At 39.8% G+C, this 27,081-nt stretch overlaps 1 protein-coding gene across 4 annotated transcripts in view; it reads left to right on the top strand.

Moving 5' to 3' along the window:
• The window catches only part of UGGT1 (UDP-glucose glycoprotein glucosyltransferase 1), a 39,389-nt gene extending 13,036 nt beyond the window's left edge, over positions 1 to 26,353 (top strand). For 2 of the 4 annotated variants that reach the window (XM_066194000.1, XM_066193997.1), the window contains exons 12-41: positions 593 to 684; positions 1,340 to 1,490; positions 1,746 to 1,865; positions 2,658 to 2,743; positions 3,154 to 3,289; positions 4,256 to 4,387; positions 5,758 to 5,922; positions 6,118 to 6,238; positions 6,947 to 7,045; positions 8,351 to 8,374; positions 8,927 to 9,021; positions 9,634 to 9,840; positions 10,437 to 10,568; positions 11,497 to 11,627; positions 12,968 to 13,063; positions 13,389 to 13,491; positions 13,935 to 14,014; positions 14,466 to 14,655; positions 16,357 to 16,515; positions 18,210 to 18,295; positions 18,638 to 18,722; positions 19,723 to 19,811; positions 20,317 to 20,421; positions 20,995 to 21,079; positions 21,663 to 21,845; positions 23,036 to 23,196; positions 23,630 to 23,744; positions 23,987 to 24,103; positions 24,411 to 24,570; positions 25,001 to 26,353. In XM_066194000.1, coding sequence (XP_066050097.1) covers positions 593 to 684; positions 1,340 to 1,490; positions 1,746 to 1,865; positions 2,658 to 2,743; positions 3,154 to 3,289; positions 4,256 to 4,387; positions 5,758 to 5,922; positions 6,118 to 6,238; positions 6,947 to 7,045; positions 8,351 to 8,374; positions 8,927 to 9,021; positions 9,634 to 9,840; positions 10,437 to 10,568; positions 11,497 to 11,627; positions 12,968 to 13,063; positions 13,389 to 13,491; positions 13,935 to 14,014; positions 14,466 to 14,655; positions 16,357 to 16,515; positions 18,210 to 18,295; positions 18,638 to 18,722; positions 19,723 to 19,811; positions 20,317 to 20,421; positions 20,995 to 21,079; positions 21,663 to 21,845; positions 23,036 to 23,196; positions 23,630 to 23,744; positions 23,987 to 24,103; positions 24,411 to 24,570; positions 25,001 to 25,026 — 3,531 coding nt within the window. In that variant the 3' untranslated portion in view covers positions 25,027 to 26,353. Of the gene's footprint in view, positions 1 to 592; positions 685 to 1,339; positions 1,491 to 1,745; positions 1,866 to 2,657; positions 2,744 to 3,153; positions 3,290 to 4,255; positions 4,388 to 5,757; positions 5,923 to 6,117; positions 6,239 to 6,946; positions 7,046 to 8,350; positions 8,375 to 8,926; positions 9,022 to 9,633; positions 9,841 to 10,436; positions 10,569 to 11,496; positions 11,628 to 12,967; positions 13,064 to 13,388; positions 13,492 to 13,934; positions 14,015 to 14,465; positions 14,656 to 16,356; positions 16,516 to 18,209; positions 18,296 to 18,637; positions 18,723 to 19,722; positions 19,812 to 20,316; positions 20,422 to 20,994; positions 21,080 to 21,615; positions 21,846 to 23,035; positions 23,197 to 23,629; positions 23,745 to 23,986; positions 24,104 to 24,410; positions 24,571 to 25,000 lie in introns of those variants that run through there. The other 2 variants (XM_066193999.1, XM_066194001.1) reach the window with 2 other exon arrangements.
• Positions 26,354 to 27,081: the final 728 nt, after the last annotated feature.

Genomic DNA, 27,081 nt, shown 5'->3' with positions numbered 1-27,081 from the left:
GGAACAGATATAGATGTAAGTCCAAGTCAAAGCTACCTGGTGGCCTTTCTGTTGTGTGTTAGGGAAGACTCTGGTCCACAAATAAACTCATGATTTTGTGGATTTGTTTTTATTCAGAGAATATCTGGGCTACTACATCCAGACCAGGCTGTATCTAACCCTGCCCTTCAGAGCTGTTCTCTGCACTACTCACTTTGTGTGGCTATTATTTGCTAGTGAAGTTCACTGCTACCATTATGTTAGAGTTTACTATGTAATATTTCACAGAAAGATACAACTTAACACTCAGCTTTTCTTTGGGAACTTCATTTTTTTTAATAAACAATGTAATTTTGTTCTGATCAGAAACTCCTGCTCTTGGTACTTCAGGTGTTACTTTTGTTATTCCTCTCTTCCCTTTGCTCACAGTCTTCATCATGGTAGTGTTGTAAAATATCCAAATACAATGTTTCTCCTTCAGTGTCCATAGTGCCTCTAAATAGAAAATTTGTAACTGGTGCTGCAGACGAGATCTATTGGAAAAAAACATCTTTAAACTCTTTATTGTCTTCTCTGCAGAGCACTCTTCTAATGGCTTCCTACTTCTTTTCAGTATTTCAAGGGAACATTAGGATTGCAACCAGGAGATTCTGCCCTATTCATCAATGGACTACTTATTGATTTAGACACTCAGGATATATTTAGGTAGGAATGTTTTATTTTTCACAATAATTGCATCCTGTTTAGAAATTTGCATCTTGCTTGTGCATGAATGATAAAGTTATGTAGACAGTTTTGAACCTTCTTCATAAGCTAGACTAGGTTTAATTGGTAAATACTGTAAAAAGCAAATAATGGTTCCTTGTCTTATTCAAAGTGCATTTCCAACAAAAAATCTAATATGAAAAGTGGAACGCCCTTGAAGATTGGAATGGGAAGTCACCTTTGTGCTGTTCTTTTGACCTGTGCTCTGGCTAGCAAGATTTTGGTTTCTCAGACTGTCAGCATACAGATTTATTCTGAAGACAGCAGATTGATTCTCCAAGGATAAACCACTGTAAATTTTTCATCTGGAAACCACCCTATATCTTTGTCAAGATGTGTATATATATATATAAAGGATTAGTTATCCCGATTTACTGTTTTTTTTCCTAGTTATGCAATATTAATTGAATAGCTTAAAGTTATCTCAAGTTTCTTAGGATGGCAAGAAATAGGTGATAAATTAGAGCTAATGCCTGGACATGGCAGACTTGTTTATACTTTTCATCTGTTAACCCTTAGGGTAAGGGCAAGTTACTTGCTGTGGGGTTAAAATTCAACTTTATCATATCAGAATTCATTTTGCTTCTCCTTGCAGCCTGATTGATGTGCTCCGCAATGAAGCCCGTGTTATGGAAGGCTTGCACAGCCTGGGGATTGAGGGAATTTCCTTACACAACGTCCTGAAGTTGAACATCCAGCCATCAGATTCTGACTATGCTGTGGACATCAGAAGCCCTGCCATTTCAGTGAGTGTGGTTTTTCATAGAAATACTTGATTTGCTGCTGGGCAACGCGTTCTCGAGAGCTTTTGTCCTTGTCTCACAGTCAGCTCTGAAACTGCAGTGAAGTAAAAAGGATAATAAGGTTATAATTAGCACTTTTTAAAAAGCTTAATTTGTCACTTACATGGTTTTCAGTATAGTGTCGGATTTGAAAATATTTCAGTCTCAGACCAGAGCAGGAGGATTGTCAATCATTTAAATGCCTTTACTTTTCCTTAGTGGATCAACAATCTGGAAGTTGACAGTCGGTACAATTCCTGGCCTTCCAGTGTGCAAGAACTGCTGCGTCCCACATTTCCTGGTGTGATCAGGCAGATTAGAAAAAACTTCCATAATTTTGTAAGTAATCATCTGACTGGATGAAATGTGCATTTTGTTTTGTCAAGAGCAGGAGCATCAGCTCTTGCAGCTTACCTTATATACACACTGGATTCCCTGTCCCTTAAATAGCTTGAGAGAGAGGATGCTTTTCTGATAGGTTTTGTTCTCCTGGTATTAGTAAGTTATGGCTGAGATTCAGAGATTACTGAGCATGATTCTGTGGCATCTGCTAGATGCCAGGAGTTGTTTTGTCAATGGACAGAATTATCATCTGATAAATAACAATTTGGTGTGTTTCAACTTTGTGATAATACCTGAAGTTGATTAATGAAATCTGTCGAATTTGTTAACTATTGTCTTCTTAGCAGAGTTAAAACCAACTTCAGTTGTTTCAGTTTGAAAGCGTTCATGCACCAAGATTTGAACAAATGACCAACAGCCCTCAGCTTAGTCCTGAGTGTCCTTTTAGTCTGTAGGTAAATTACTTAGATCTGATGAAGAGTTTTCAAATTGTCCACTGTAACTCATCATGTGGCAAAGTGGCCCTATGCAAAAAAAGAACTCTGACTGAGGGAAAATTGGGACTTGAACCATCTGCAGCTGTGGGAGCTTTGATGTGTCACCTTTTTCTCTGGAGTTCAATACTTTTAACATAGAAATTTTTGAATTTTAAGACAACAGTTTCATGAGTGAAAGGCCCTATGTGCAGTCTGAATGGCCCAGTTCTGTCTGGGTTGGGGCAGCAGAGAACATTTCGGCAGCATTTGCTCTCCAGGGCACGAAAACTTCTCAATTGCTGTTTGTATACAGGTGCTGATAGTGGATCCTACTCATGACACCACAGCAGAATTACTGAATGTGGCAGAAATGTTCTTCAGTAACCACATCCCGCTGAGGTAATCGCTGTGTTTTAATGTTTGGGGGTTTTTACATCAGTTTTATTCGTGTGACTCTTGCAGTTGTGAAATTCTCATTGCTAGGACACTGCAGAAATGTTACATACCTTGTATTTGAGACATACGTATATTTTTTGAATATCACTTTCTCCACTAGCAAATCAGAGTTCAGTTTTTTAACAGTCCAAAAGAAATTTAAAGTTTTGGATGGGAGAGAAGTGAAAAGCAAGATTCTGATGGACTCATTGCAGATGATATGTCCTAAGTTTGATTCCTTGCTGCTCTGCTCAGCATCTTCCCAGGCTATTCTAGAAAAAAACCCTGTGTTTAAGATGATGATCGCAGCCAACAGCTGCGTGAAGAGTTGATTCTTTATAAAAATGATGACCTGGGGATCTGTGTGACTGCAGGATAGGACTGGCCTTTGTGGTTAATGATGCAGAGGATGTTGATGGACTTCAGGATGCTGGTGTTGCCCTCCTAAGGACATACAATTATGTGGCACAAGAAATGGACAATAATTACGCCTTTCAGACCGTCATGTCTGTAAGTCTTCCTTTAAAATGGAAATGAATGTTTGAATATTTTCCATGTACATAAGGTTATGTCAATGGGCTAATAGGTAGATAATGGAATGAATTGTTCTTTGGCTTGGTTAGTATGCAGAGTATCTCCAAATACGGGTACCACAGAATGCAGGTGTCCTTGTAATGTGCTTCTGACCTAACTTTAGCAGGTGAGACAAGTTTCATTGTGACACTTAACACTTTAGCAGGTTTTTCTGATCCTGTCTCCTTGCTCATTCTGTCTCTGAGTTCTGAACTGCTCCATTCTTTCAGTGTTACAATTTGGTTTGAACAGTTCCAGCTGTGTACCCTTGCCACATCAAAGGACAATACAGGTGCTGGTAAATGAATTTCACCTGTGGTTTGATACTTTTTGTGCAAATTGGCAAGCTGGGCATACTGTGATATTTAATTGCTGGTTGCTTAAAGACAGTTACTTTTATTCTTTTTATTTTGGGTGTATATTTGTGGCTTGAAGTAAAACCTTGTGCCTTCAAGAGCGAATGAGTTACATGCTCTACATGTGAGGTTGTAGTGTTCATAACGTATCCCAAGTTGTGAAGGGAAGGTAGCTCCTTGGATATGCTTTATTTAGGCTTTTTTTCCCCAGAGAACTATTTTCGCTCCTCAAACACCTTCTCTAATTAAAGATGCAAGTTATTATTTAAAGAAATATGTGTTTACCTTCTTCAATCTCACTGGAGTGACTACAAAGATACTTACAATGGCTACAAGTGCTTAGGAGTTGTTGCAGTTTGAAAAAATATGATAAATATGATAAATGACAATGAAAATAAAAAATATGATAAATATGAATGTAAGTTTTGCAGTCTGGGTGTTAATGCCTTATTATAACTACTGTACTACAGGTGACAACCGGTCAGTTTACCTTTCATAAGGACAGAGGCTTTATAGTTGCAGCTGTAAACTTGTATTCCCCTTTCAGATATATAACAAAGTGAAAACAGGAGATCAGCTGAAAGTGGAACATGTTGTTAGTGTTCTTGAGAAACAGTATCCTTATGTGGAAGTCAACAGTGTCCTGGGAATTGATTCTGCCTATGATCAAAACAGAAAGGTAAGAATTCATGAAACAGAGCATTTTTTTCCACTTCTTTTGCTGCATCAGTTTTGAAAATATAATTACACACAATTTCTTGATCCAGTTACCAACCAGGTAACTATTTTGTTACTACATTGGGGGACTTCTAGTAATACCTAATTGTTTATGTTCAGCACAAGCTTTATATAATATGCATAATACATATAATGGAAAATATATTTTTAAAAAATCTGTATGTAAAGAACCAAGTTAGCTTTCTTGTGACTCATAAGCCATACTTTCATTACAGAAGGCTGCCTTCAGTAGAGCTTAAAAGTGTTTGCAAAAAAATCGAGGTGATGGAATGGTTCATGGAAAAACCAAGGGGCTTGATGTTGGGAGGGACCAGTGTGGGGCTTTTGAATCAGTATTTGAATGGTGTGTGAGATGAAGCCATGATTATGAATTCAAAATGCCTTTTCTGTAGCAAGACATCCAACAAATTTCTGCAAATAATTCTTGAAGTGATTTTTAGGTCTGATACTTTTCTGTGTGGAGGAAATTAGGAGGGCAAATCACTACTGAACCAGTTATATGTGAGATGAAGCAGATTTTACTTGAGGTTTTATAGGGGAATGTTTCTTATTTTTTGTTGTTCTAAAACAAATGAAAATACTGTTGCCAGCAGCTCTGTAACACACATGATGCTGCCTACATCTGTAAATGTCAGGAATGCAGTCAGGGTTACAGAAAATAGGCTAGTATGCATGTTGGGGGGTCTTCCAGGGTCTTCCAGTTTAGGATAGTGAAGAGAAAAACATTTTAAGGAAGTGAAAATCCATAAAAGTAAGACAGCCATCTTTGTATGAGAGGAGAGGCCTCAGCCAGAACCTCTAACCAGCAGAACTTAGTTAACTCTAACTTCTAACAGGGTATCTATCAATGGTGGTGCATTTTTCAATGGTTACATGAAACAGGGAAATTTGTCTTGACAGAATAACTCCCTGCCTCACAGGTAACTGTTTTCTTACAGGTTTAAGAAACACATACTTAAAAAAAAAAAAAAAAATCTGTACCCTGTCTTACATTGCAGCTATCACTGCTTGCATTGCATTTGCTTCCAGAGACAAAGTCATGTTTCCTGTTGTGCATCTTTTGCCACTACCAGAAAGTGCTCATTGGAATTAATTTACCAAATGAACTTAATGGGGTATTTTGCACTTCAGTATTGCGAAGTAACTTTTTTTGTTTTGAAACTCTGTGAGTTTCAAAGCTCCATTCTCTGTGTCTAACAGGGGTAGTAAGGATCTCATGGTGTGTTTAGACTTGTGGATGTTGCACAGCTTGTTGGGAACCTTTGTGGCAAAGGGCTGATGTGCTAAAGCTGCTTCTGTTCCTGTCTTTAGGCAGCAAGAGCCTACTATGAGCAAACAGGTGTAGGCCCTCTCCCTGTTGTCCTGTTCAATGGAATGCCTTTCCAAAAAGATCAGCTGGATCCTGATGACCTGGAAACAGTGACAATGCACAAAATCCTGGAAACCACAAGCATCTTCCAGCGAGCTGTATACCTGGTGGGTGCTGAGCTCTTCTGTGGCTTGAGAGAAATCAGATTTGGAAAAGCTGATTCACAAGTCCCTGGCTCCATATTATACAAGACAATTTAACTTTCCTAATTGCTTTTTACCTTTCTTTAAAAAAAATTAAAGTTATGTAAGGCAATTATATGTGTGAAGTAACAAATAATGCTTCTTTCCTCTTTCCTTCAGGGTGAACTATCTAATGACCAAGATGTGGTTGAGTATATCATGAACCAGCCTAATGTTGTTCCAAGAATTAACTCAAGAATCCTAAGGTCTGACAGAGAGTACCTAGATCTGACAGGAATGAGTAAGGGATGCTTTTAATTGTGTTAAACCTGAAATGTCTGAGTGAAAGACTTGCTGTTCCAGTGGAAAGCTCTAGTGGCAAAGCATTAACAGCACCTGAAGTGATGAGCCAGCCCTGGTGCAGGGCAGATGTTATCTACAACATTGAATGTCTACTGATTTTCAAACTAGGAATTTGTTTTGTTTTTATACAGACCTGAAGGGGAATATGACTCATGAAGCTGAGAAATTATATAATGCATAAAGCAGCAGTTTGTTTCTTAGTTCTGACCTTCTTTTGAACAGGGTTGACAGTCATCTCTGGAATTTCTTCAGATTTAGCAAAATGTTCCCTTGCTAAATGAACACCCAATACAGTGACTGCAGTACGATGACATTACACCTGCCTTTTTTGAGTTGCTTGAGAAATAGTGACACAGTGGATTTTTCAGTGTATATTGTTAACACATACAAGTGTCAACTAAGTGAGACTTGGGCAGTTCTTTCCACTGAATTCTGCCTATCAAATATGCAATGCAGTTATTAATGTAACTTGTGAGACAGCAGAATTCATTTCTCAGCCTATATATTAACAGTGAAAATGAGAAATAAGCAATGTCACAAGGAGCAAAATGGGATGTGCTCTTAATGTTCTGGTAACAGTAGTGATTTTATTTTCATTTTACCTGGAATAGTTGCTTTGACATCTAATACTTGTTTTCTTCCTCAGATAACCATTTTGTGGATGACTTTGCTCGATTTACCACGTTGGATTCTAAAGATAAGACAGCTGCTGTTGCAAACAGCATGACCTACTTAACAAAGAAAGGTAACATCTGTGGTGGATTCTGGATCCAGAGCTGGTTTTATGTGTGTTTCCAAGCATATGTGCAGTTCTTCACACACACACTGAGCCTTGTCAGGCCTGTGGGTAACGGCATAGTCTGTTAAAGATTTCATTTTTCTTTATAAGATGTGATATCTGCATGGAACAAGAATGTTCTCCTCTTTCACTGTATAATGAGGTCCCACCCAAACTGCTCTTGCTGTACTGCTAGTGACCCCCAGAAATACAGCAGTGTAAACAAATGACTAGAAAAATATAAAAGGGGTTTTAGCTCTCTGTCTCATAATTCAAAATTGCTGAAAGCTCCATGGATTGAGAAGAAAATTCCAACTGCCCATTATGCAAAACATCACCTAACGTGGTCAGAGCTGTTTTACTGCTCCAGGACATGCACTGCTTTTCCAATGGCAGTATTGTCACAGATTCACATGAAAGTGTTAAAACTTGGCTGTACCTCTCCAGTGTAGGAAATGCATGCATAGACATAATACAGAGCCTAATCAGGTCTAACCAGCCATCATCAGGTGTTTCCTTTATCCATTTTGGTTAGGTTCCAGAAACAAGCTGCTGTTATTTGACCCAAAACCTCCTGTTCCTGTCTCCTGTCTTTACTAGACTGTCCCAAGTGTCCATGGTCCTGTGTTCAGTCACTGCCATCCTTGTGCACCACCCGAAAAGTTCCCATTGCTCTTCCTGTCTCGTGCCTGCTCTGATTCATGTTCAGTCACTTGGACTTGAACAAGTTTCTTGTGTAGAGCATTAATTAAATCCACACCTCAGCATGCTTGTTGGAAAGTGCATTAATTTGCAGTTCCATGGCTTGACATTTTTTTGGTCAGTGCCTCTTGTGCAGCTTAAGATATTTAGTAACTGCTATCTGATTACAGTAATGCTGTACTACCTTTCTTTTCTAAAGTAATGGAGAAGTTATGTGTGTTGCTGGCTCAGCACCAGCACAGATACAGCACTGCCCTGCTGGTTTTTAAAGAGGGAACATAACAGCACAATGGCATGGCAGTGTTTGTAAACAGCCCAGATTGATGTCCTCACCCTGTGGTATGAAACTGGTAATATAAAGTATAACTAATGCTATAATATGAAAATCAAGCATCCATCTGTTTGAGGGGAAGAAAAAGTCAAAGCTTATTGCAATAAAATTAGCACAAACTTGTTGCTGTTGGATCTGAACTGTAGTGATTCAGTTATGCCCAGTGATAAACGTTGGGATTACCATCACGTTATTAATGTGTCTCTCCTTTTCCCCTTTCCTTTCTGCTCTTTGACCAGGAATGTCTTCCAAGGAGATCTATGGTAACTCATGCTTTGGCATTTCTTATATTGTTCTTGGAATTTTCTGGTTCCTTTATAGCACTGGCTTTAGAACCAGCAGGCAGTGAAGGAAGCTGTTGACATGCATGTTTGCTCCAGCACTTTTGTCTTTATACAAAACTGATTTTGTAAATTAACAGCTTCAATACGAAGAAGTGATATGTCTGCTGGGTTCCAACCCCAGCTGGAATCTGCAAGTTATTTATATGTTTCTTTATAATTTGTAATTGAAAAGGTAACAAACAAACAAAAATACTGAAAGAATCCAACTTAGAGCAGTGCATGCTGTCCCACATGGGTTTTCTGAATGACCTAATAAAGACTAATATACCAATGCTATTAATTTTGTCTTGCCAGGCTTCATAGCTTATGTTCATCCATTGCTTCTCTATGGAATTTTACTTTTTTAAAGTCTTTGCATGTGCATCATAGTTTACTTCCAAATGAGGAAAAAAATGAAGCTTTTCTTCCCTTCACCCTCAAATTTCTCCTTTTTCTTTTCTTTTTTTTTTTTTTTTTTTTTAATAATTGCAGATGATTCCTTTGTTAGACCAGTTACTTTTTGGATTGTTGGTGATTTTGATAAACCTTCAGGGAGGCAATTGTTGTATGATGCCATCAAACATCAGGTAGGTAACATTTTCGTTGGAATGGGTTAGCAGTGCTAACAAAGCACTTGGTAGAGGTTTGTAAAACACAAGTTGTGCATCTTCCTGTGATATAATCTGGAGAGACTGGTTCTCCCTGCAGGGTCTCTCAATTTCCAGCCTCATCTTTTTTCTAGGGACTGGAACAGTGCTGATCCTAAGCTAGGACAGAATACAATAAATGATCTTTTAAAGGAGTGGTGTTAAACTGAAATATCTGTGTTTTGGTTTGGAGATAAACATAAGCATTGCTCTCTGCTCTGTCCCATTGGTTCTGGGAGGATAACTGAAACGTAAAAATGCACAGCTTACAGGTAAATCACTGGGTTGCCAGACTGAATGGTGGCCATGGTCATGGATTTCTTAGGTAGCACAGGGTTATCTGGAAGATTGCTCTCACAGTGGTGCCTATACATAAGCTAAATGCTTGATGTTAAATTAGTTAATTCATCATTTTGACCTTGTGCTGTTATTTACCCACTTTGGAATCTGGTATTCTGGTTAAGAAATGCAAAGCTTTTGTTATAGTGTTTATTAGATATTTATTATATCTGAAATTTTAAACTTCCCCATTGCCTGTTTTGTTAAACACAGAAATCCAGCAATAATGTTCGAATTAGCATGATTAATAATCCCAGTGAAGAACCCAACAGCCAGAATACCATTGTAGCTAAAGCCATATGGGCAGCTTTGCAGACACAAACCTCAAATAATGCCAAGAACTTCATCACCAAGATGGCAAAAGAAGAAACTGTGAAGGCACTGGAGGCAGGAGCTGACATCTTGGAATTTGCTGTTGGGGTAGGCATGTCTGTTGGCATTTGCATGGGGAGGGTGCTTTGTTTGTTCCTCAAAATAATTTTTTAGTGTAGTATATTCATGTGCAGAAGCTGCATATGAACAGGACACTGAGTTAAGTAACACTTTTGGGTTTGCTAGTTTGTTTTTTTTTAACCTCTGAAGGGCTTACCTAAATATAACAATCCATCTAAACATCAGGTAAATCCTCAGACACAGTAAAGCTATGTAACTTGGAAAAAGCAAAAGGAACATGGTGGCAGGGATCTACTTAAGTGTTTCTTGGGTGGTGAAGAGAATAATTTTTTTTAAAAGCTGGGAAAAAAATACAAGTGCATTTCCCAAAGTAGATTTTAAAAAGTTAGGCAGGAAGATTGGAACTGGTCTGAGTAGCTGTGGCCCTTCACAGCAGAAGTTGGGATAGTGTTTGATGGTGACAAGCAAGAACTGGGTTTAAGACCACAAAGAACAGGGGGCCAGGGATCAATTTTAGCAAGACACGAAGATGTTCTTGAATGGAAACAAAAAGGTGTCCTTTAAAAAGTGTGCAGAGGTCTAGTTTTCTCCCTATTCCAATGTCGAGTATTCTTTTCTTTTAGGGTATGGATACCAACATTTTCAAAGAAGCCTTTGAGTCTCCCAAGGTGGATTTTGTTCTGTCCCATGCTGTTTATTGCAGAGATGTTCTAAAGCTGAAGAAGGGGCAGAGGGCTGTGATCAGCAATGGACGGGTGAGATGATCATTTCACTTCTGAGAAGGAAGCAGATCTGAGCAGCAGAGTCTGGGGATCAGACACAGGAGTGTCAGCCTGTTTTAGGGTTCTGCAGTCTTTAGGACTGCTTTCAGTTTGATTTATTCACACCTGTGTGACCTTTCCTTTTGACTGTGTGCAGTTAGTTGTTGGTGTTTGGTACAAATTCAGGTCTCTCAATAACAAAGTTGCTTTCATGCTGGCAGTGAGTTGAGTCCAGGGGCAGAAGGGGATGATACATTTTCAAGACAATTCTGCTTCAGTTTACTGAGAAAAATGCTGCTGTATTTTGCCCTGACCAAGATGTCTTGGTCTCTTCTACCATCTGTTTTTATTATAGTTTATCTGAGATGAGGTAAATGATGTTACAATAGTATTTCACTGCAAATACTAAAACCCAGCTTTGTACAGCATTGGGTTTTCTTTTGTCATCTATTTCTAGTCAGGAAAAACCCCTGCAGGTCCTTGTGGTTGCTGGGTATTTCAATAGCTTAAAACTCTCAGGTGATGAGTTTTATCCTGTGTTTCTCATCAGCAAAACAGCAAGACTTGTCTAGGTAGCTTTTAGGCTTCTGAAGGCTTCAGGAGGGAGATTTGTTGGAGTCTTGCTGGGCCATTAGAATCGGCCTGGTATTCCGCTGCCCCTTCCAGATGTGGTACTTCATGTATAATTTAATGTGCCTGACCCAGTGAAAATTTGAAGTGTGTGTTTTATGCCTTAGTCTGGGACTCTTGGCTCTAAATACCTGGATTTACCTGTTAAACTCTGCTGCCACTGACATTAATACCAGCCCAAACAGTTGGTTTCCACTGAGACTGGGCTGGAGTACTTATTTAATACCTCTTTAAATTTTGTTTCAGTGTAGTCTTTACCTAATAATGCTGATTCTGCTTTTTTTTTTGGTAGATTATTGGCCCATTAGAGGATGGAGAGATGTTCAACCAGGATGATTTTCATCTCCTTGAAAATATCATACTAAAGACATCAGGACAGAAAATCAAATCTCAGATTCAGCAGCTGGGATTTGAAGAAGATCTGTAAGTAAACATAAGGAGGCTTACAGAGAAATGCTGGGGCTCTTGATAATATGACTTTGTGAATCTGATTTGCAATTCATTAAAGTTCTGCTTGGCCTATCAACATAAAAATTATTTCAGTAATGCATTTCCCCATCAGTACTACGGGAATCCTGTAAACTGCTTTTAACTTCTAAGAGAAACACTAGGAAAAGAGACAGAGATAAGGGAAGGGAAGTCATAGTTGTAGACAGTTACTGCACAAAGCAGAGGTGAACTACTCAAAAGGAAGTCGTGTTGAAGGTCACAAGAACAGGAGTCCCCTGTAGGTGTGTTTGTGTTAGAGCGTGATGTAGCTGTGGAAATAGCTTCTGCCACACTTCCCATCACAGTTTTCTGTGATGCTGCTTGACTGTTAAGGGCTGGTCAGGTAAGCTGAACATGAGGTGTGTTCTGCAGAAATGTGTGATTCCCAGCAGAACAGGTTTTAACTGTGTTCCAAGCACTTCTGCATCCACTGGGTGTTGGGGTGGTGGAACAGGGCATAGTTTCAACATAGGCTAGTTTTGGACAGAGCAATGGGTTTGGTTTTCTTTTTGTTTATTTGAATACTGCCAAGGTTTTTGAAAAACTTTAGAAATTATCTGCTGCATTGGAAAACACTGTAGAACTTAGTGGAATTCATCAGGCTTGTGAATTTGGTATGAACAATTTAAACAGCTGTCACTATAAATCTCTGAGACAGTTAATTCAGGAAAAGCTCACAGACCTGTAGATTACAGTTCTGCTTCTTGGCAAAGGTGTGATGTACAAATCAATTTTCATTGAACTTGCAAGAGGTTTTACACCTTTAAGATTGATTATTTTAAAATACTAGACTGAAAATTTATGGAAATACTAAAAAGGAAGCAGTGCTCAAAAGTAATTATCTTTTATGATAGGATCCCTCTCAAAAGTTTCTCCACTTACAGGATTGCTTCCTAGTGCTCAGAGTTGCAGTGTAAAATGGGAAGAGCACTGAACCAAGGGTTTGATCTGAATGGCTTTCAGGTCTGAGTGGCTGGTGAGGATCAGGAATGCAATGCCTGTGACATGGTTGACCCCCTAAGATACAGCTGCTCTGTATTTGTTAGAGCTCAATCTTTTGGTGTACTCAGTAATAAGGCTGCAACCAGTTTAAATTACTGGTGCATAACCCCTTAAATATATTTATTTCTTCAGAGCCTGTTTAGAGAGGTAGTAGAAGTGTTTGGGTATCTGGATTCTGTTTGCCTTCTCACATTGCTGCTGCCTGGCAGAAATGTGATAAGTACAGGCATTTTTTGGATCTCTGCAAGCCTTTGTCTTTTCCTTCTTTTCAGGGCAAGTGACTTGGTAATGAAAGTGGATGCTCTTCTTTCTGCCCAGCCAAAAGGAGAGGCAAGGATTGAGTATCATTTTTTTGAAGAACGATACAGGTATAGAATTGCTGAACAATGCTTTTCTGTGTCTTTGAACTTTCTCATTGTTCTATGTTGCATTTAATTAAAAAAAAATCTAAGTAGCAGTAGGAAAGTCCCCAGCAGTTTTCAGGAAGATTCCAGAGGTTAATTTTATCCCTCTACCTATCTCTATAAACATACATGTATATGCCTATTTTTTTTCTCTATTTAGTTTCTGAAGGTGCACAGTACTTAAGAAGTAATTTCAGTACAGGATGAGATGGATAGCAGTGGGTTGTAATGCATTTCAAGTGTTTATCCACATGTTTGATACTTTAAAATTGTCTTTTCTTCTGTTTAGTGCAGTTAAACTGAGACCAAAAGAGGGGGAGACATACTTTGATGTTGTGGCTATTGTTGATCCCGTGACCAGAGATGCTCAAAGACTTGCTCCATTACTTTTGGTATGTAGGCAGGGCTGTGAGCAACTTCAAATTCCATCATTTTGGAATGTTTGCTTCCTCTTTGACTGTGTGGTCACCAGTGGCTTTCTAATAGTGTCTGAATTTCACAATGCATTTATCAGTGGAAATACTAATTAGGCTGCACTACACACTCATGCTCAGGTATTGCCCAGAGAGCTTTTAGTCTCACTATTCTAACAGCTTAGTTCCCAGTGACTCTGTTCTTGAGGAAGGTCTCAGCATGCCAAAAAGAATACCTGAAATGATGAGGAGCAGGTAACTGTGCTTAAAACCACCAATTAAAAATGGGAGGGTGGTAAAGCAAATCACAAGGAGGGAGGATTGGGAATGAGCAGGTAACATCTGGTGAGGTGCTGTCTATAAAACAGTGGTCAGCTCTCCTTATCGGCATTTTAAGGGATATCTCTTTCTCATTGCTTTAGGTTTTGAACCAATTGATAAACATGAACCTGAGGGTGTTTATGAACTGCCAGTCTAAGCTTTCTGACATGCCACTGAAAAGGTAAGCAGTTCCATGAGACAGGGGGGCAGAGAGAGAGAAACCTGCTGGAATGTGCAAGCACAGAAGCATGGCCAGCTGTCCCATAGGAAGTCTCAATAACTGCTTTGAGCTCATTTATATAATAGCATCATTTCCCACAGAAAATCTGGGAATTTGGCATGAAGTAATTCTGCAGTTTTACAAGTTGGCTGCTTTTAATTTTTTTTGTACTTATATAAAATTAAATAACTTACTAGTCTTAATAGTTGAGTTTTGCACAGTCTTTTTTGGTCTTTCAAGACAGAAATTCTGACCTGTCCTATGATTATCACAACCTGCATTGCTTTGGACAAAGGCTTGGAGACATTAGCGGTCAGGGAAAGCTGATGCCATCTGCAAATTTAATGAAAGTGAAATATTAGCAAATTTTGGCAATTTTTGGTGTTCTAACATTTTCTTTCTGAAATTTCAGCTTTTACCGCTATGTTTTGGAGCCAGAGATTTCTTTCACAGCAGAGAATAACTTTGCTCCAGGACCAATTGCCAAGTTTTTAGATATGCCCCAGTCTCCACTGTTCACTCTGAATTTAAATACTCCTGAGAGTTGGATGGTGGAGTCTGTTAGAACCCCTTATGACCTTGACAATATCTTCTTGGAGGAGGTAAGAGAAATCATCATCTCCCTACTGCATTTAAATGGTGCTGTTTTTCCAGGGCTTGTTTTCTTATGGGAAAGAAATGCAGAATTTTAAAATGCCAATGAACATACAGCTGTGGATATGACTGCACTTGCAGACCTCTCAATGTTTTCTAGGAGGGGAAGCATAAGTTCCCTGACAGCAAGATTGCTGTTCTCAGTTACTCATGAATGCCTGACCCAGAGGTTCAGACTGCCATAGTCCTTTCCCTTGCTCCTAGAAGCCGCCAAGCTGCTTTTAGCTACCTGCTTATTTTCTGAGTTCTTGTTAATTGCAAACACTCCTGTGGACAGCCCACAGAAGGACGTGCAGTACCAGTGCAGCAGTGAAACCATGCAGCAGAAATCCACTCAGCTGCTGTAGCTTCAGGAGCTTGCTGCTGCTTGAACAGACCTCAAGTCACTGTTGGACTCTGGGTCTGAGCAGTGCTGCCCCACATACAGAGGGAGAAATTGGGAAAAGCCCTTATTTATTTACCTTATTGTAAAGGTATTACACGTGTATGTGTAATGAGACTGTCAAAGCCTTTACAAACAGGCCTCTGGAAGAGTGACAGTCTTCACAGTCTTGTGGGCATCACAAATTTGGGTCCCCTTCTCACTGATCAGTCTATTATTAACTCCCTCTTACTTCTGCATCTCTCTGATATTGTTTGGGAATATGATATGGTATTGTGGTGTAACTGGTATTGCTAATCCTATACTAGTTATTCAGAAATCTAGGATATAGGGTGTGTGTTTTATGGTTTGGGTTTTGGTTTAGGAGTTTCTTGCTTTTCATCTCTTACCCTAACTGTAAAGCCATAAATGAAGCATTGATAATACATTTCAAGCCTCTGATTTCCATGCCCACCTCTTAGATTAATTGAAAGCCTGAGAGAGAGGGGGATTAAATGCTTCAGGCATTCAAAGTGCTTTCCTGAGCTTTCAAATAAACAGCAGCTTTGCTTTTGCAGGTGCACCATTTCCAGTTCCCAATGTGCAGTCTGTTGGTGCTGTAGCAATTAAACTGTCATTTTGGATGTGCAATGAGAGGAGATGCTTTGTGGGATTAGACTAACATTCTGCTTATGTACTGTCCTCAGGCTACATCTGAGTTTGGCCTGGTAGGGACCCAAGTCTTTTGGGGTTGTGGGGTTTTTTAATTGGTTTTTTTTCCCTCTTTTCTTTCCTTGGTACCTTTGTTCAGTGTAGAAAAAAAGGAATGGGTGTTTCCTCACAGTACCCTAGTATACTGTAAGAGTAATGCAGAGCAAAACAAAATGTTTATTTCAGATGGCTAATACTAGGTGAGACCAGCTTTAAACAGATTTACAGTCAAAATTCTGGCTCCCATCATATACTTTCTGTGAGAGACCAACTCCATTCTCCAGTAAATGTTAAAAAAAGAAAAAATCGTGGAATAGAGCAACAATTCTCCCCTTTTCTTATCCTAGCATATGTTGAGATTCAAATTCATTTGGTCTGGGAAACTCTTAACTATTTGTGTGAGGTTTGTCACTTGAAGGAGCTGAGCTCTTTAAAGCTTTCTAGGTATTTGCCTAATAATAAAATTACTCTGGTAAATTTTTTTAAAATTATTTTGGCTATTCTAGAGAGTAACTGAATGACTAAAAGCTGGCACTTTAGATCTGGGGCTGCAATCAGCACTGTCTGCTCCTTTCAGGTGGATGGTGTTGTGGCTGCAGAGTATGAACTGGAGTACCTGCTGCTGGAGGGCCACTGCTATGACATTACAACTGGGCAACCACCCCGGGGACTGCAGTTCACCCTGGGGACTTCCAGCAGCCCTGTCATCGTGGACACCATCGTTATGGCCAACCTGGTGAGTGTCCTGCTGGAGCTGCTGCTGTTCATCCAGTCAGCACAGCCCTGCCAGCAACCACTGAGGGTTCTCGAGCAGGGGGCTCTGGGCTTGGGGTGGAACCTGCACCCCAGGGCTGCTTGCAAATGCATCAGGACCACGTCATTCCTCACACGGATGGCTGAAGCCTCTCACTATCTCTCACCTCTTTCAGGATGCTCTCCTTTCCCTTCAGCTGGCTGGGATATTCTGGAATATCTTTAAATGCTGCCAATATTCTTAAGCAGCCCCTTTCCAGGGAAGCTCATACAGTTGTTTTCCTGAGACAGGGTCCTCCTTAGGCCACCCACTCTGGTGCTGTGAGCCTCAGGCTGTCTCGTTTTTGGGACCTGTTTCTTCAGGAGATCTGCAGCATAAATGGAGAGAGTCAGCAAGAATAGCTGACATTGTAGAAAATAAAGGAAGTGTAAAAGAAATAAATTTTACACTCTAAATTTTATTTGAAAATAAATAAATAAAAAAGAATGGCATTCGCTAATTGTAGTTGAGGGAAGGTGCTGGAAATCCAAGTGTATGATTGTTCCCTGCAGCTGCTTTTGTAATGTCACTGCATAAGGGATGCGTCTGTTCTCAGTGTCCACACTGGGCCAGGAGAGAGGTAATGGACTGAAATTATGGCAGAGGAAGTTAGCTGCTGGAATGGTTTCTTGGTATGTAATGTTAGTGAAAAACTGCAGTAAATTGCCTCTTGTGTTGTTTTTAAATTTTTTTTAATCTTTATATTTTTAAAGGTATTACATTTATTTAGATGAATTAAAATAAAACCAAGGAGAAGTATTCACTGGCACTAAATATTTATTTTAGAATTCTTACTCATTTGAATTTGTGCCTTTTCTTAGCTGGAGTACATCCTAGAATGACGTAGTATTTCTTACTGTAGAAAGAAAGATGTCCCTTATTTTACATGTGTTTATGTTGGGAGTAAAACTCAGAAGAGTCCTTTTTCTAATTAGCTATACCAAAATTTTGAAAAATGGTTTTTAAATTTTCTTTTTAAAGCAGCCTGGCTCACATGGGAACTGCAAGCATTTGAAACCACAGTACAAAACTGAATGGGACACTAAAGCATCTCCACAGTTACATGTATCTTCCACAGGTGTAATAATCCAAATCACAGAGAAAAATATTCAGATCTGGAATCTGAAGCTTAAAAAGACTTGAACACAATACTTGAATTTCACGTTGTAATTTTCTAAGTTCTGTAGGAGAGATATCTTGTAATATGTAAATTATGTTACTGCTTCTGCTGTAGATGAAACACCATGCTCTAGAGCTTCAGAATTCCTTCAGATTTTGTTGTATAATTACAAATTAGTGTTTTGAAATTCTGTCACTCCTTCATAAAGGCAACTTTTTGCAGGGGAAGACTTTGTGTTTGCACTGTTCCCATCAGGACAATGAAAACTTTGATCTAACAAATGATGCCAGACTTGTTCAAGCTTCTGTCTCTTAGGGAAAATCCAACAATTTTGAATGGAATAATTTCTGGGGCTTTTCTCCTGTTCTCTTGGTTTAAGCCTTAAGGTTATATTAATTAACAGGCTTGCAAATAACATTTTAGATATAAAACAGTGAGTCAAAATACATAACCTTAAAGCTAATTTTTCTGCATTTGCATTTGCTGGAAACTGCCAAATATTCTTTTCACTTTACAGGGCTACTTCCAGTTAAAAGCCAATCCTGGTGCATGGACTCTAAGACTGAGAAAAGGCAGATCTGAAGATATTTACAGGATTTACAGGTAGGTCAGGATAAGAAATACTTCAGTCTTTTTCTTGTAAAACTCCTGAAGTAGGTAGGCATTGTAATATGTGAATCTGTAATGATTCCCTTGACAAAGTGTGGTAACATGAACAGCAAATTAAACAGCAAATTACATTTCATACTGAACATAAGTTATGCAAGGTAAAATTAATTAATTTAAAACCCTATTAAGTGTGTTAAAATAGATGTATTTGTTTCTTTGTCATGTCTCAAACCTGTTTTGCAGTGCTGAGGCTTAATATATATATAAAAATGAGCAGAAGAAGTAAAGAACTTATTTCTGCTTTGCACTAAAGTCAGTATCTTGCTCTATTTTCAGCCACGATGGCACAGACTCTCCACCTGAAGCTAATGAAGTCATTGTTGTTCTCAATAATTTCAAGAGCAAAATTATTAAAGTGAAGGTGAGTTTAAAAACCAGGGTTGCTCTTAAAGAAGTCTGTTTGACCAACAGTGGGGGAGAAACTTGGATTAAGGCCTGAAGCTCCTTTCCCACAAGCATGCACTTGAGGCAGTGTGCACAAAGCTCACCTCACAGTATCAGGAATAGAGAGCATCCTCTGCAGACTTGATTTGGGTTTTTGTAATGCAGGAGAGAATGACATGTAAGTCCTGTTCCTTGTGTATGTCCCTGAGATACAATTTCCTGACTGCTTATACCTCAAGAAAAAGCAGTTTTGTATGTCCTATATATGTGTAGTAATAAACATTCAGTATGTCCATTGAGCCAGCATTTTATCTGTCACAGATAAGTTGTATTTATTTGGCAATACATTGCTGTCACTCTGACACAGGCTAGGTGAGAATACATTTGGGGAAAAAAAGAGGTAAATTAATAATCTGCTGTCTCTTAGGGTTGCCTATCAGCTCATGCCATAGCTGAGAAGTTAAAGGAGAATGACTGTTAGATAAGTGATGGCTGTAACAGAGCCAGTTCACAACTGACACTATTTACTTGTGCTGGACTCGTTTTGGGATGTTCTCCCCATTCACTGTCTTGTCTGTGTGTCTGCTTTAGAATCTCAGTGGCCAGTTAAACCACTTACAGACTGGTGCAATTGGTGTGTTGATTTTTGGGTTTTTTTGAGGGGTGGGAAGTGTTGGTTTCTTTGAAGGTTTTTCTTTGCCAGTCTCCATCATCAGGGCTACTCACTAAACATCTCTTAGAAAAAGCATTTTAACCATCCAGACTAACATGCCTTTGGTGTCTGAAAGCTCCTTTGGAATCTGTTTGGAAAAAGTCACTTCATTACTGAGCTGTTTTCCCAGACAGCTTAGGTTACCTGTCAGCTCATGGGGTGTGATTCAAGCAGGTAAAATCAGAACCAGTGCCAGGATGACCCTCCTGACAATATTTGCTCAATATGTGGTTCCAAGTCACTAAAGCAGTGTTATGCTTCACAGGTTCAGAAAAAGTTTGATATGATGAATGAAGACCTACTAAGTGATGGCACCAATGAGAATGAATCTGGATTTTGGGAATCTCTCAAATGGTAAAACTGATTCAATGATAACCTGCTAGTCTCTTGAAACTGGAAAACTACTTGGCAATACCATGATGTCTGTGAAAATCCACAGCTGTCTATTAAGGCTGCTTGAATTCAGGGCTGTCATTCACTGGACTCCTCTGTTGCTGGAGATCTGGGCTCCTGCTTTGCACCTGCTTTTACCTTCCCTTCCCCCCCTGCTGCTTGGGAGCCTGAAAACATTGTTCCTTCCCAAGGGGTGCACCTCAGCCAGTGCTCTCTCAATCCAAAGGTGTTCATGTCTGAGCTCCTGCACCTTCCCTGTCCCTGTGCACAGCGCTCTGCCTTGGGGAAGATGCCCTGGGCAGCAGGGAATAACACCAAAAGCCCACAGACCAACTGTATTAAAGCCAAAATGTAGCCATTTTCTGCAAATTCCTGAAAATCTCTGCAAATTTTCATACTTGCAGCCTTTCCTATAGAGCTGGCTCTTCGTCTCTTGTCCTTCACAGAACTGTATTTTTCCTTTCAGGGGATTCACAGGAGGACAAAAGAATGAAGATGTGAAACAGGATAAAGATGATGTATTAAATATATTCTCTGTGGCTTCAGGACACCTATATGAGAGATTCCTACGGTCAGTTGAGGATTTATAATCCCAGTGTGCCAAATGGTAGTGTCCTTGCACAAGGAAAAAGGTTACAATTTGCAAGAGTATAAAAACCCCCATGTTTTCAATGCTTCAGAAGTCCACTGGAATCTGCACCTACTGTGTCATAGGAACTTTTGTCTACACAGCATTCATGAGTTAAAAATAGACTTGGTTTAATAGCTGGTGTGTTGCTGTCCTAATTTTTCTCACTACAATATAACCATTGTCTTGTTAAGAAGTTACAGAATAAGTCACAGTTGCTTTGGAAAGAATCTGAGCTTCTGTTGTTTTCAAAGGACTGTGGCAGCCAGCAGGTTGTATATTCTCTGCCTAGTTAAAATATAGAGATGTTGGGGGTTTAGTAATTCTGTAGATAAAATTAAGCAGTTTACAATAGGCTGAAGCTACCCACTTTTTCTTTATGTATGAAGTTCAGTTACACCTAACAGCAAATAGTTAATCATGTAGCCCAGCAATTTGTAATCTGTTACACAGCTCATCTTTTGTGGGTGCCACTTGTTGCTGTAACTGCTTTATTTTTTTTTTTTCTTTTGATAGCATAATGATGTTGTCTGTGCTGAAACACACCAAGACTCCTTTAAAGTTTTGGTTTCTGAAGAACTACTTATCACCTACATTCAAGGTTTGTTACTAATTAGAAATTTATTTAGTGGTGGGGGAAAGATGCCACAAGCTGCTTCCCCCTCCCTTCCCAATGCTGCACCAGCATCACTTGGGTGAAAGTGTACTCACCCAAAGTTGGAGAAAACCTCACAGATGAGAATGTCAGCTGATGTGACAGTGGGCCAAGTTTTTCTAGTAAAAAAATTCTCCCAATGCTCTTTTCTTGTTTTATGTGCTCCCACTTCCACTGCTTTGTACAGCCCTATGTCACTGTCCCATTTGTGAATTGTTATGATTTGAGTAATGCATTCTTTTAAACTCATCTGTGGATCACTATGAAATGGCTCATAAAGAACTGTGTGGACAAAAATGCTGAAATATTTAGTTGTCTCAGGATAGCTGGCTTTACATTTTGCATTGATTGTTCAGCTTGGGGCTCAGTGTTTTGTGTGAATTAACAATGAAACTGATTTTCTTTGTGGTATTTCATTTTCTGATGTTCTGTGCCTTAGACTGAAGTCTGTCTCTTGTAATGTGCTTTTCTTTTTCCTGCAGAGGAACAAAGAACTGAGATAAGCTGCTTTTTTCCCCTCCCTCTGCAGGAGTTCATCCCATACATGGCCAAGAAGTACAATTTCCAGTATGAGCTTGTCCAGTACAAATGGCCACGCTGGCTGCACCAACAAACAGAGAAGCAGCGCATCATCTGGGGTTACAAGATCCTCTTTCTGGATGTGCTCTTCCCATTAGCTGTTGATAAAATCCTGTTTGTGGATGCTGATCAGGTAATACAGAGGCTGGAGTTATTTGATCCTTTGTTTTTTCTTTCCTTTTATTTTATTTTTTTTTTTTTAAATAATAAGTTCTTGAATACAATTTCCATATTGTTGGAAGGGTTGCAATTTTGAGCCATTCACAGGCATGACTGGAGGTTGATTCTGTAATTATTGCATGTTTCACTGAGGGCTGGGTTTTGTGCCTGTTTCCACAAGATTGGTTTTGTTGGCCTGTCTTTTACTGTTATCTGGTTCCTCATTCACTCATTGTGATTCCAACTGGTTTGCCAAATGGATTCTCATTTCACCCTTCCATTTTTCCAGCTCAGTCTGTCCTCCCAGCCTGCAGATCACTAACCACAGGCAGTATTTTCCTAACCACCCTGCCCTCCCAGGCCCCTGCTTTTAACTTGGCCACATCTGAGTGGCTCTCAGAGGAGGAGAAGGCAAATCCCTTGTGCACAAGGCCATGTCCTGCTGCAAGGCAAACAGGGCTGGAAGGCTTTGTGTGTGCTCCCTCCTCAATGGGTGGAAAGTGCAGGGAATGTGCACAGGGAGAACTGCCAAAACTACTCTGAAGAATACATCTGAAATGAGAAGTAAAGATTAGCAACAAGTGAGTGTAAACTGCCTTGGGGGTTTTGGCATGTGGACAGTGTGAAGCCCTGCCATGTCAAACTGAAGCTGAAGGATCAGTTAGGGGAGATTGCCAGCAGCCCACTTGTCATTTTAGATAGTTTGTTTCTCTGCTTGTGAGAGACATTAAGGCATTTTTTTCCCATTAGAGTGGTATTTTTGAAGGAGTGCTAGTGCCACGTGTGTGTTAAAAAGACATTAAAAAACTTTCATCCCGGAAGGGTCTGCAAACACTGAAGAGGAAGGGATACCAAGAATCACAGTAGAGTTCATGGACAGTGAGAATTCTTGCTGCTTATTAAGAGACACTTTTGCACTTCAGCTGTCAAACCAAGCCCCATCAGCTTATTTGAAGCTCTATTTTATTTGCTCCAGCTCTAAAGGCAGGGTAGACAACACCTTTTGTGCTGTGTTTTTGTACTGCATACACACAGTGCAAAAGACTGCCACGTACATCGGGTACCTTTATCTGTTTGCTCAGTTTGAATTATATCCTGTACAGCATTTGCAAATAACCCATGGCAGGCTCCCAGAAATCACAATAAAATGTCCTTTCCCTTCAGATTGTACGCACAGATCTAAAGGAATTGAGGGATTTTAATCTGGATGGTGCTCCCTATGGATACACTCCATTCTGTGACAGCCGAAGGGAAATGGATGGCTACAGGTTCTGGAAATCAGGGTACTGGGCAAGTCATTTAGCTGGAAGAAAATACCACATCAGGTACTGAAGAATTCTCTTTTTTTTTAAATTTGTTTGGGTGGTTTTGGTTTGTTAGTGGTTTGTTTTTTTCTTTTTTTTTTTTCAAAATAAAGGGGTTAAGTTTTGTTTGCTGAAGGGACACTGAAGTTATTTTCAGTATGCTGCAGCTTTTCCAGATGAAGAACTGAAGTGTTAACTAACAGACATCTTCCTTTGTTAATAACAAATGTTGGAGCAGGGACTGTATGACAGCAAAGCTAAGACACATTTGTTGAAAATTCTTTTTGGTATATGCCATGACCTTGTTAGAATTGCTTTCCTGCCTTGTAATAGATCATCTGATGTGCTTCCACCCTGAGATTGTTTTAGGGTCTTGTGTCTCAGGGGTCTGGTGGGGCTGCAGTGTTTCCCCCCATTGAGATTACTAATTACTAATGGCATCATCTCTATGTAGTGCTCTGTATGTTGTGGATCTGAAGAAGTTCAGGAAGATAGCAGCTGGAGATCGACTCAGAGGACAGTATCAGGGTCTGAGTCAGGATCCAAACAGTCTGTCTAACCTTGATCAGGTGTGTTTTATTGGGTTTGTTTTGTTTTATGGGACTGTGGTGTCAGGGTGGGACTTGGGATTTTTCCAAAGGACTTTGTTTGGAATGGGATGAAGTGTTGATTCGTCACTTTTTATTTGCATTGAGAAAAAAGAAAACTCTTACAAAATTTACCTTCACAATACTGTGGGTTTGGGAGGGGAGTTGCTCCTCCCATTCTGCACCCTGTGGAAACAGCTGCTAATTCTTACTCTGCACAACAGGATTTGCCAAACAACATGATCCACCAAGTCCCAATTAAGTCCCTCCCCCAGGAGTGGCTGTGGTGTGAAACGTGGTGTGATGATTCCTCGAAGAAGAGAGCAAAAACCATTGATCTGGTGAGTGCAGGATGATTCCTTCACTCTTACATCACTTTAAAATACAGCAACCAGTTTTAGAGGCACTTCTCTCCCTCAGCCTGTATCAGTAGTTGCACATTTTCAGCAATGGATTTTTTCCATTGGCTGCTGTATTTCAGTTACCTGGAGCAGTGGCATTGTTATGAATTGGGGAGGAGACTTGGCAGTGTTCTCCAGCTGAAGTACAAGCAGGTGTTGTTCACCACGACCGGGTTGATCCCTGCAGAGGGGAGCACACCTCTGGGGAGTGCAGAAACCTTTTGTAGCCTGTCTGTTCTGTTTGCAGTGCAACAACCCAATGACCAAAGAGCCCAAGCTGCAGGCAGCCATGAGGATAGTTCCAGAATGGCAGGACTATGATCAAGAAATCAAACTGCTCCAGAGTCATTTCCAGAAGGAGAAAGAAATGGGAACACCAGCTAAGATGTCAGGACAACACACACATGGTAATCTTTGTTTCTGTACTTCTGTGACTTTCTCTGTGGCTGTTGGTCTTGTGCTGTGTCCTCCCTCACTGTGAGCTTTTACCATGCACAGGGCTGAATGAGGGAATGAGGGCTGAATTAAATCATCAGCGAGTGTAATGGGATGGAAGGACCTTGCTGAGCAAGTCTGGTGTAATTTAACCTAATTGTGAAAGCCAGAGAACAGACTTGTTCCAGTTCTGTAAAAGACCCTCACTGTTCCTGCAATTTTATGAGCTTGGCCTTAAATTAACCCTTAAAGAAGTGCTGCTGCACACTGTGGGTGAGAATTGCTCTTCAGCCACTGCTACCTTGCAAAGAACAAATCTTGGGAGGCTCTACTGATTTTCAAACCAACCTGCCACCTGAGGCAGCTCAAACTGAGTGCTCATTTTTCTCTCCTCTTCTACAGATCCAGAAGCACATGTGGAATTATGATCCATGGAGACAAATTCAAGTTAGACTCTTTCATAGACAATTTTTATATTGGAAGCTAGGTTTTTTCCGGTGTGTCTGCAAAACTGCTGAATAATTGAATGGGATGATGTATGCATTTCTATTACTTGCCTTTGGGTTAATTTCTGCATATGAAATAGGATCTGGATTGCTGGAATTAGCATTACTGGTGTTTTGCACCTGTGGTGGAGATGAAAGACCCCATGATGGAATTGAGCGTTTCAGAAACAAAACTTCACAATCCACCAGAAGAGCCCCAGGCTGTTCCTTCAGCTGTTGCTGCCTCCACCAGTGATGAAGCTCCAGTTTAGCCTCAGATCTAACCTGAGAGTCTGGGAATTGCAGGCATACGTCCTAGCCTCATCTGATGGACATAATTTTTCCAGGTAACATTATAAAGCTCTAAATTATGCCTTGAATTTAGGACAATGTTTCACCTTCAGGTTTTCAAACAATTGAGAATACTTCTTGGATTTGTTCAGTCTGCCCTTGATTTTGTAACAAAACCAGCATTATTTTGATTTTCTACTTCATTCATGGCCCAACTTTTGATGGTTTGTCTTAATATAAAGCTACCACAATCTATTTAAATGCCCATCCAAATGCAAATGCCTAAGCTTACCAAGTGAGCAGAACACAGAATTTGGCAGCTGAGTTCATCCTAGCCTATATGACTTGAATCAAAGTGCCCTCCCTTCCTCCTGCTCCAAGTGTAAATCAGTCTGCAAAACTGGTAGGGCCTTACTTTTGCTGTGGTTCACTGATTCATGAATGTTTTTTTTTTTTTTTTTTTTTTTTTTTTTTTTTTTTTTTTGTTTATGAAAAATCTGTGGAAGCTTGGAAGTTTATCATCATGTAAATTTCATTAACTTTATTTTTCTTCAAACAGAGATGTTGTCACATCAATAAAAACTTCAGAGTTCATAGGTCTTAAGCTTTAGTTCCCACTCAGTCATTTGATCATCCTTTTTCCTTGCACACATTACAGTCCTAATTTGATTTTGGGGTTCCTGGATATTTCACTTGCATTTGCTTTCATTCTGTGCAGAGACAAGGAGGTCTCTTCTTGCAAGGATTAATTACCCTGGGCTAGTTTTATCATTCATATTCATGTCTTCATTTTTAAAGCTGCTGCTGCCATAGTTCTGTACTATGAACATACCAATTAAAGAAAGCCCTCAAACCCAGTTTCCCTCATTCCGTAGGGTTAATAGTCTGCTCCCTGTAACACTGAGGAGTTGAAGAGTTGAAATGTAAAAACTAAAAGGAGAATTCTAGTACAAAATATAGTCACATTGAGAAATCCAAACTATTTTGGGTTTTGTGCCTCCAGTGTTTTTATACAGGTAAATGTTTTGTGCTGTAAGAACTTCAACCCAACATTCCTGACATGAGATATTCTTCTGGACTTGCTGTGTTATAAATCCTGTCATGTTTTGGAGGAATCTGAAAGGAGACATAAATCATAGTGTTTAAACTGTTCCAGAGCATGACTTAAGTGGAAAAGCAGCTCTTCTCCAGCCAGCCGAAGGAAGGGCCCAAACTCTTAAAAAAAGCACATTAAGAGCAACTTACAGAGTTCATCAGCTTAGGTATTTGCCACTTTGTGGGGTTTTAAATTCACATAGTCTGTCTGGTGGCTCTGGAAATTATGGGTGAGGTGCCTTATGCTCCCCATCAAAACTGTTCCACTTAAGGATAAGCAGACTTACAGTATCAGGACTTTTTTCTAGTGTAAAAAACAATATACCTGCCCACAAATCAATTACATGTCATGTCAATTAACCTCCTTTAAACGGCTAAGACAGCACAGTTGAGATTGTCCTTTCTTTGTTTAGCTACAAATCCCTTCAGCCTTGCTGGAGCACATGGAATGGCACAGGAAGAAGTAGGCAGCAGCTGTTGCACCTCCATTCCCTCCAGGGTTGGGTGGGGCAAGAATGTGCTCAAGCCCTCAGAGTAAGAGGAGCTGCCTGTGAAACAAGGCCCTTTCCTATCTACAACCATATTTGGCCTCTTTTTTCCCCCCAAATTATT

The sequence above is a fragment of the Chamaea fasciata genome, unplaced genomic scaffold, assembly GCF_029207755.1.
Source record: "Chamaea fasciata isolate MVZ Bird 193981 ecotype frontalis unplaced genomic scaffold, bChaFas1.0.hap1 SCAF_11, whole genome shotgun sequence".
Taxonomy (NCBI): domain Eukaryota; kingdom Metazoa; phylum Chordata; class Aves; order Passeriformes; family Sylviidae; genus Chamaea; species Chamaea fasciata.
This window is presented reverse-complemented; position numbering and strand designations above follow the sequence as displayed.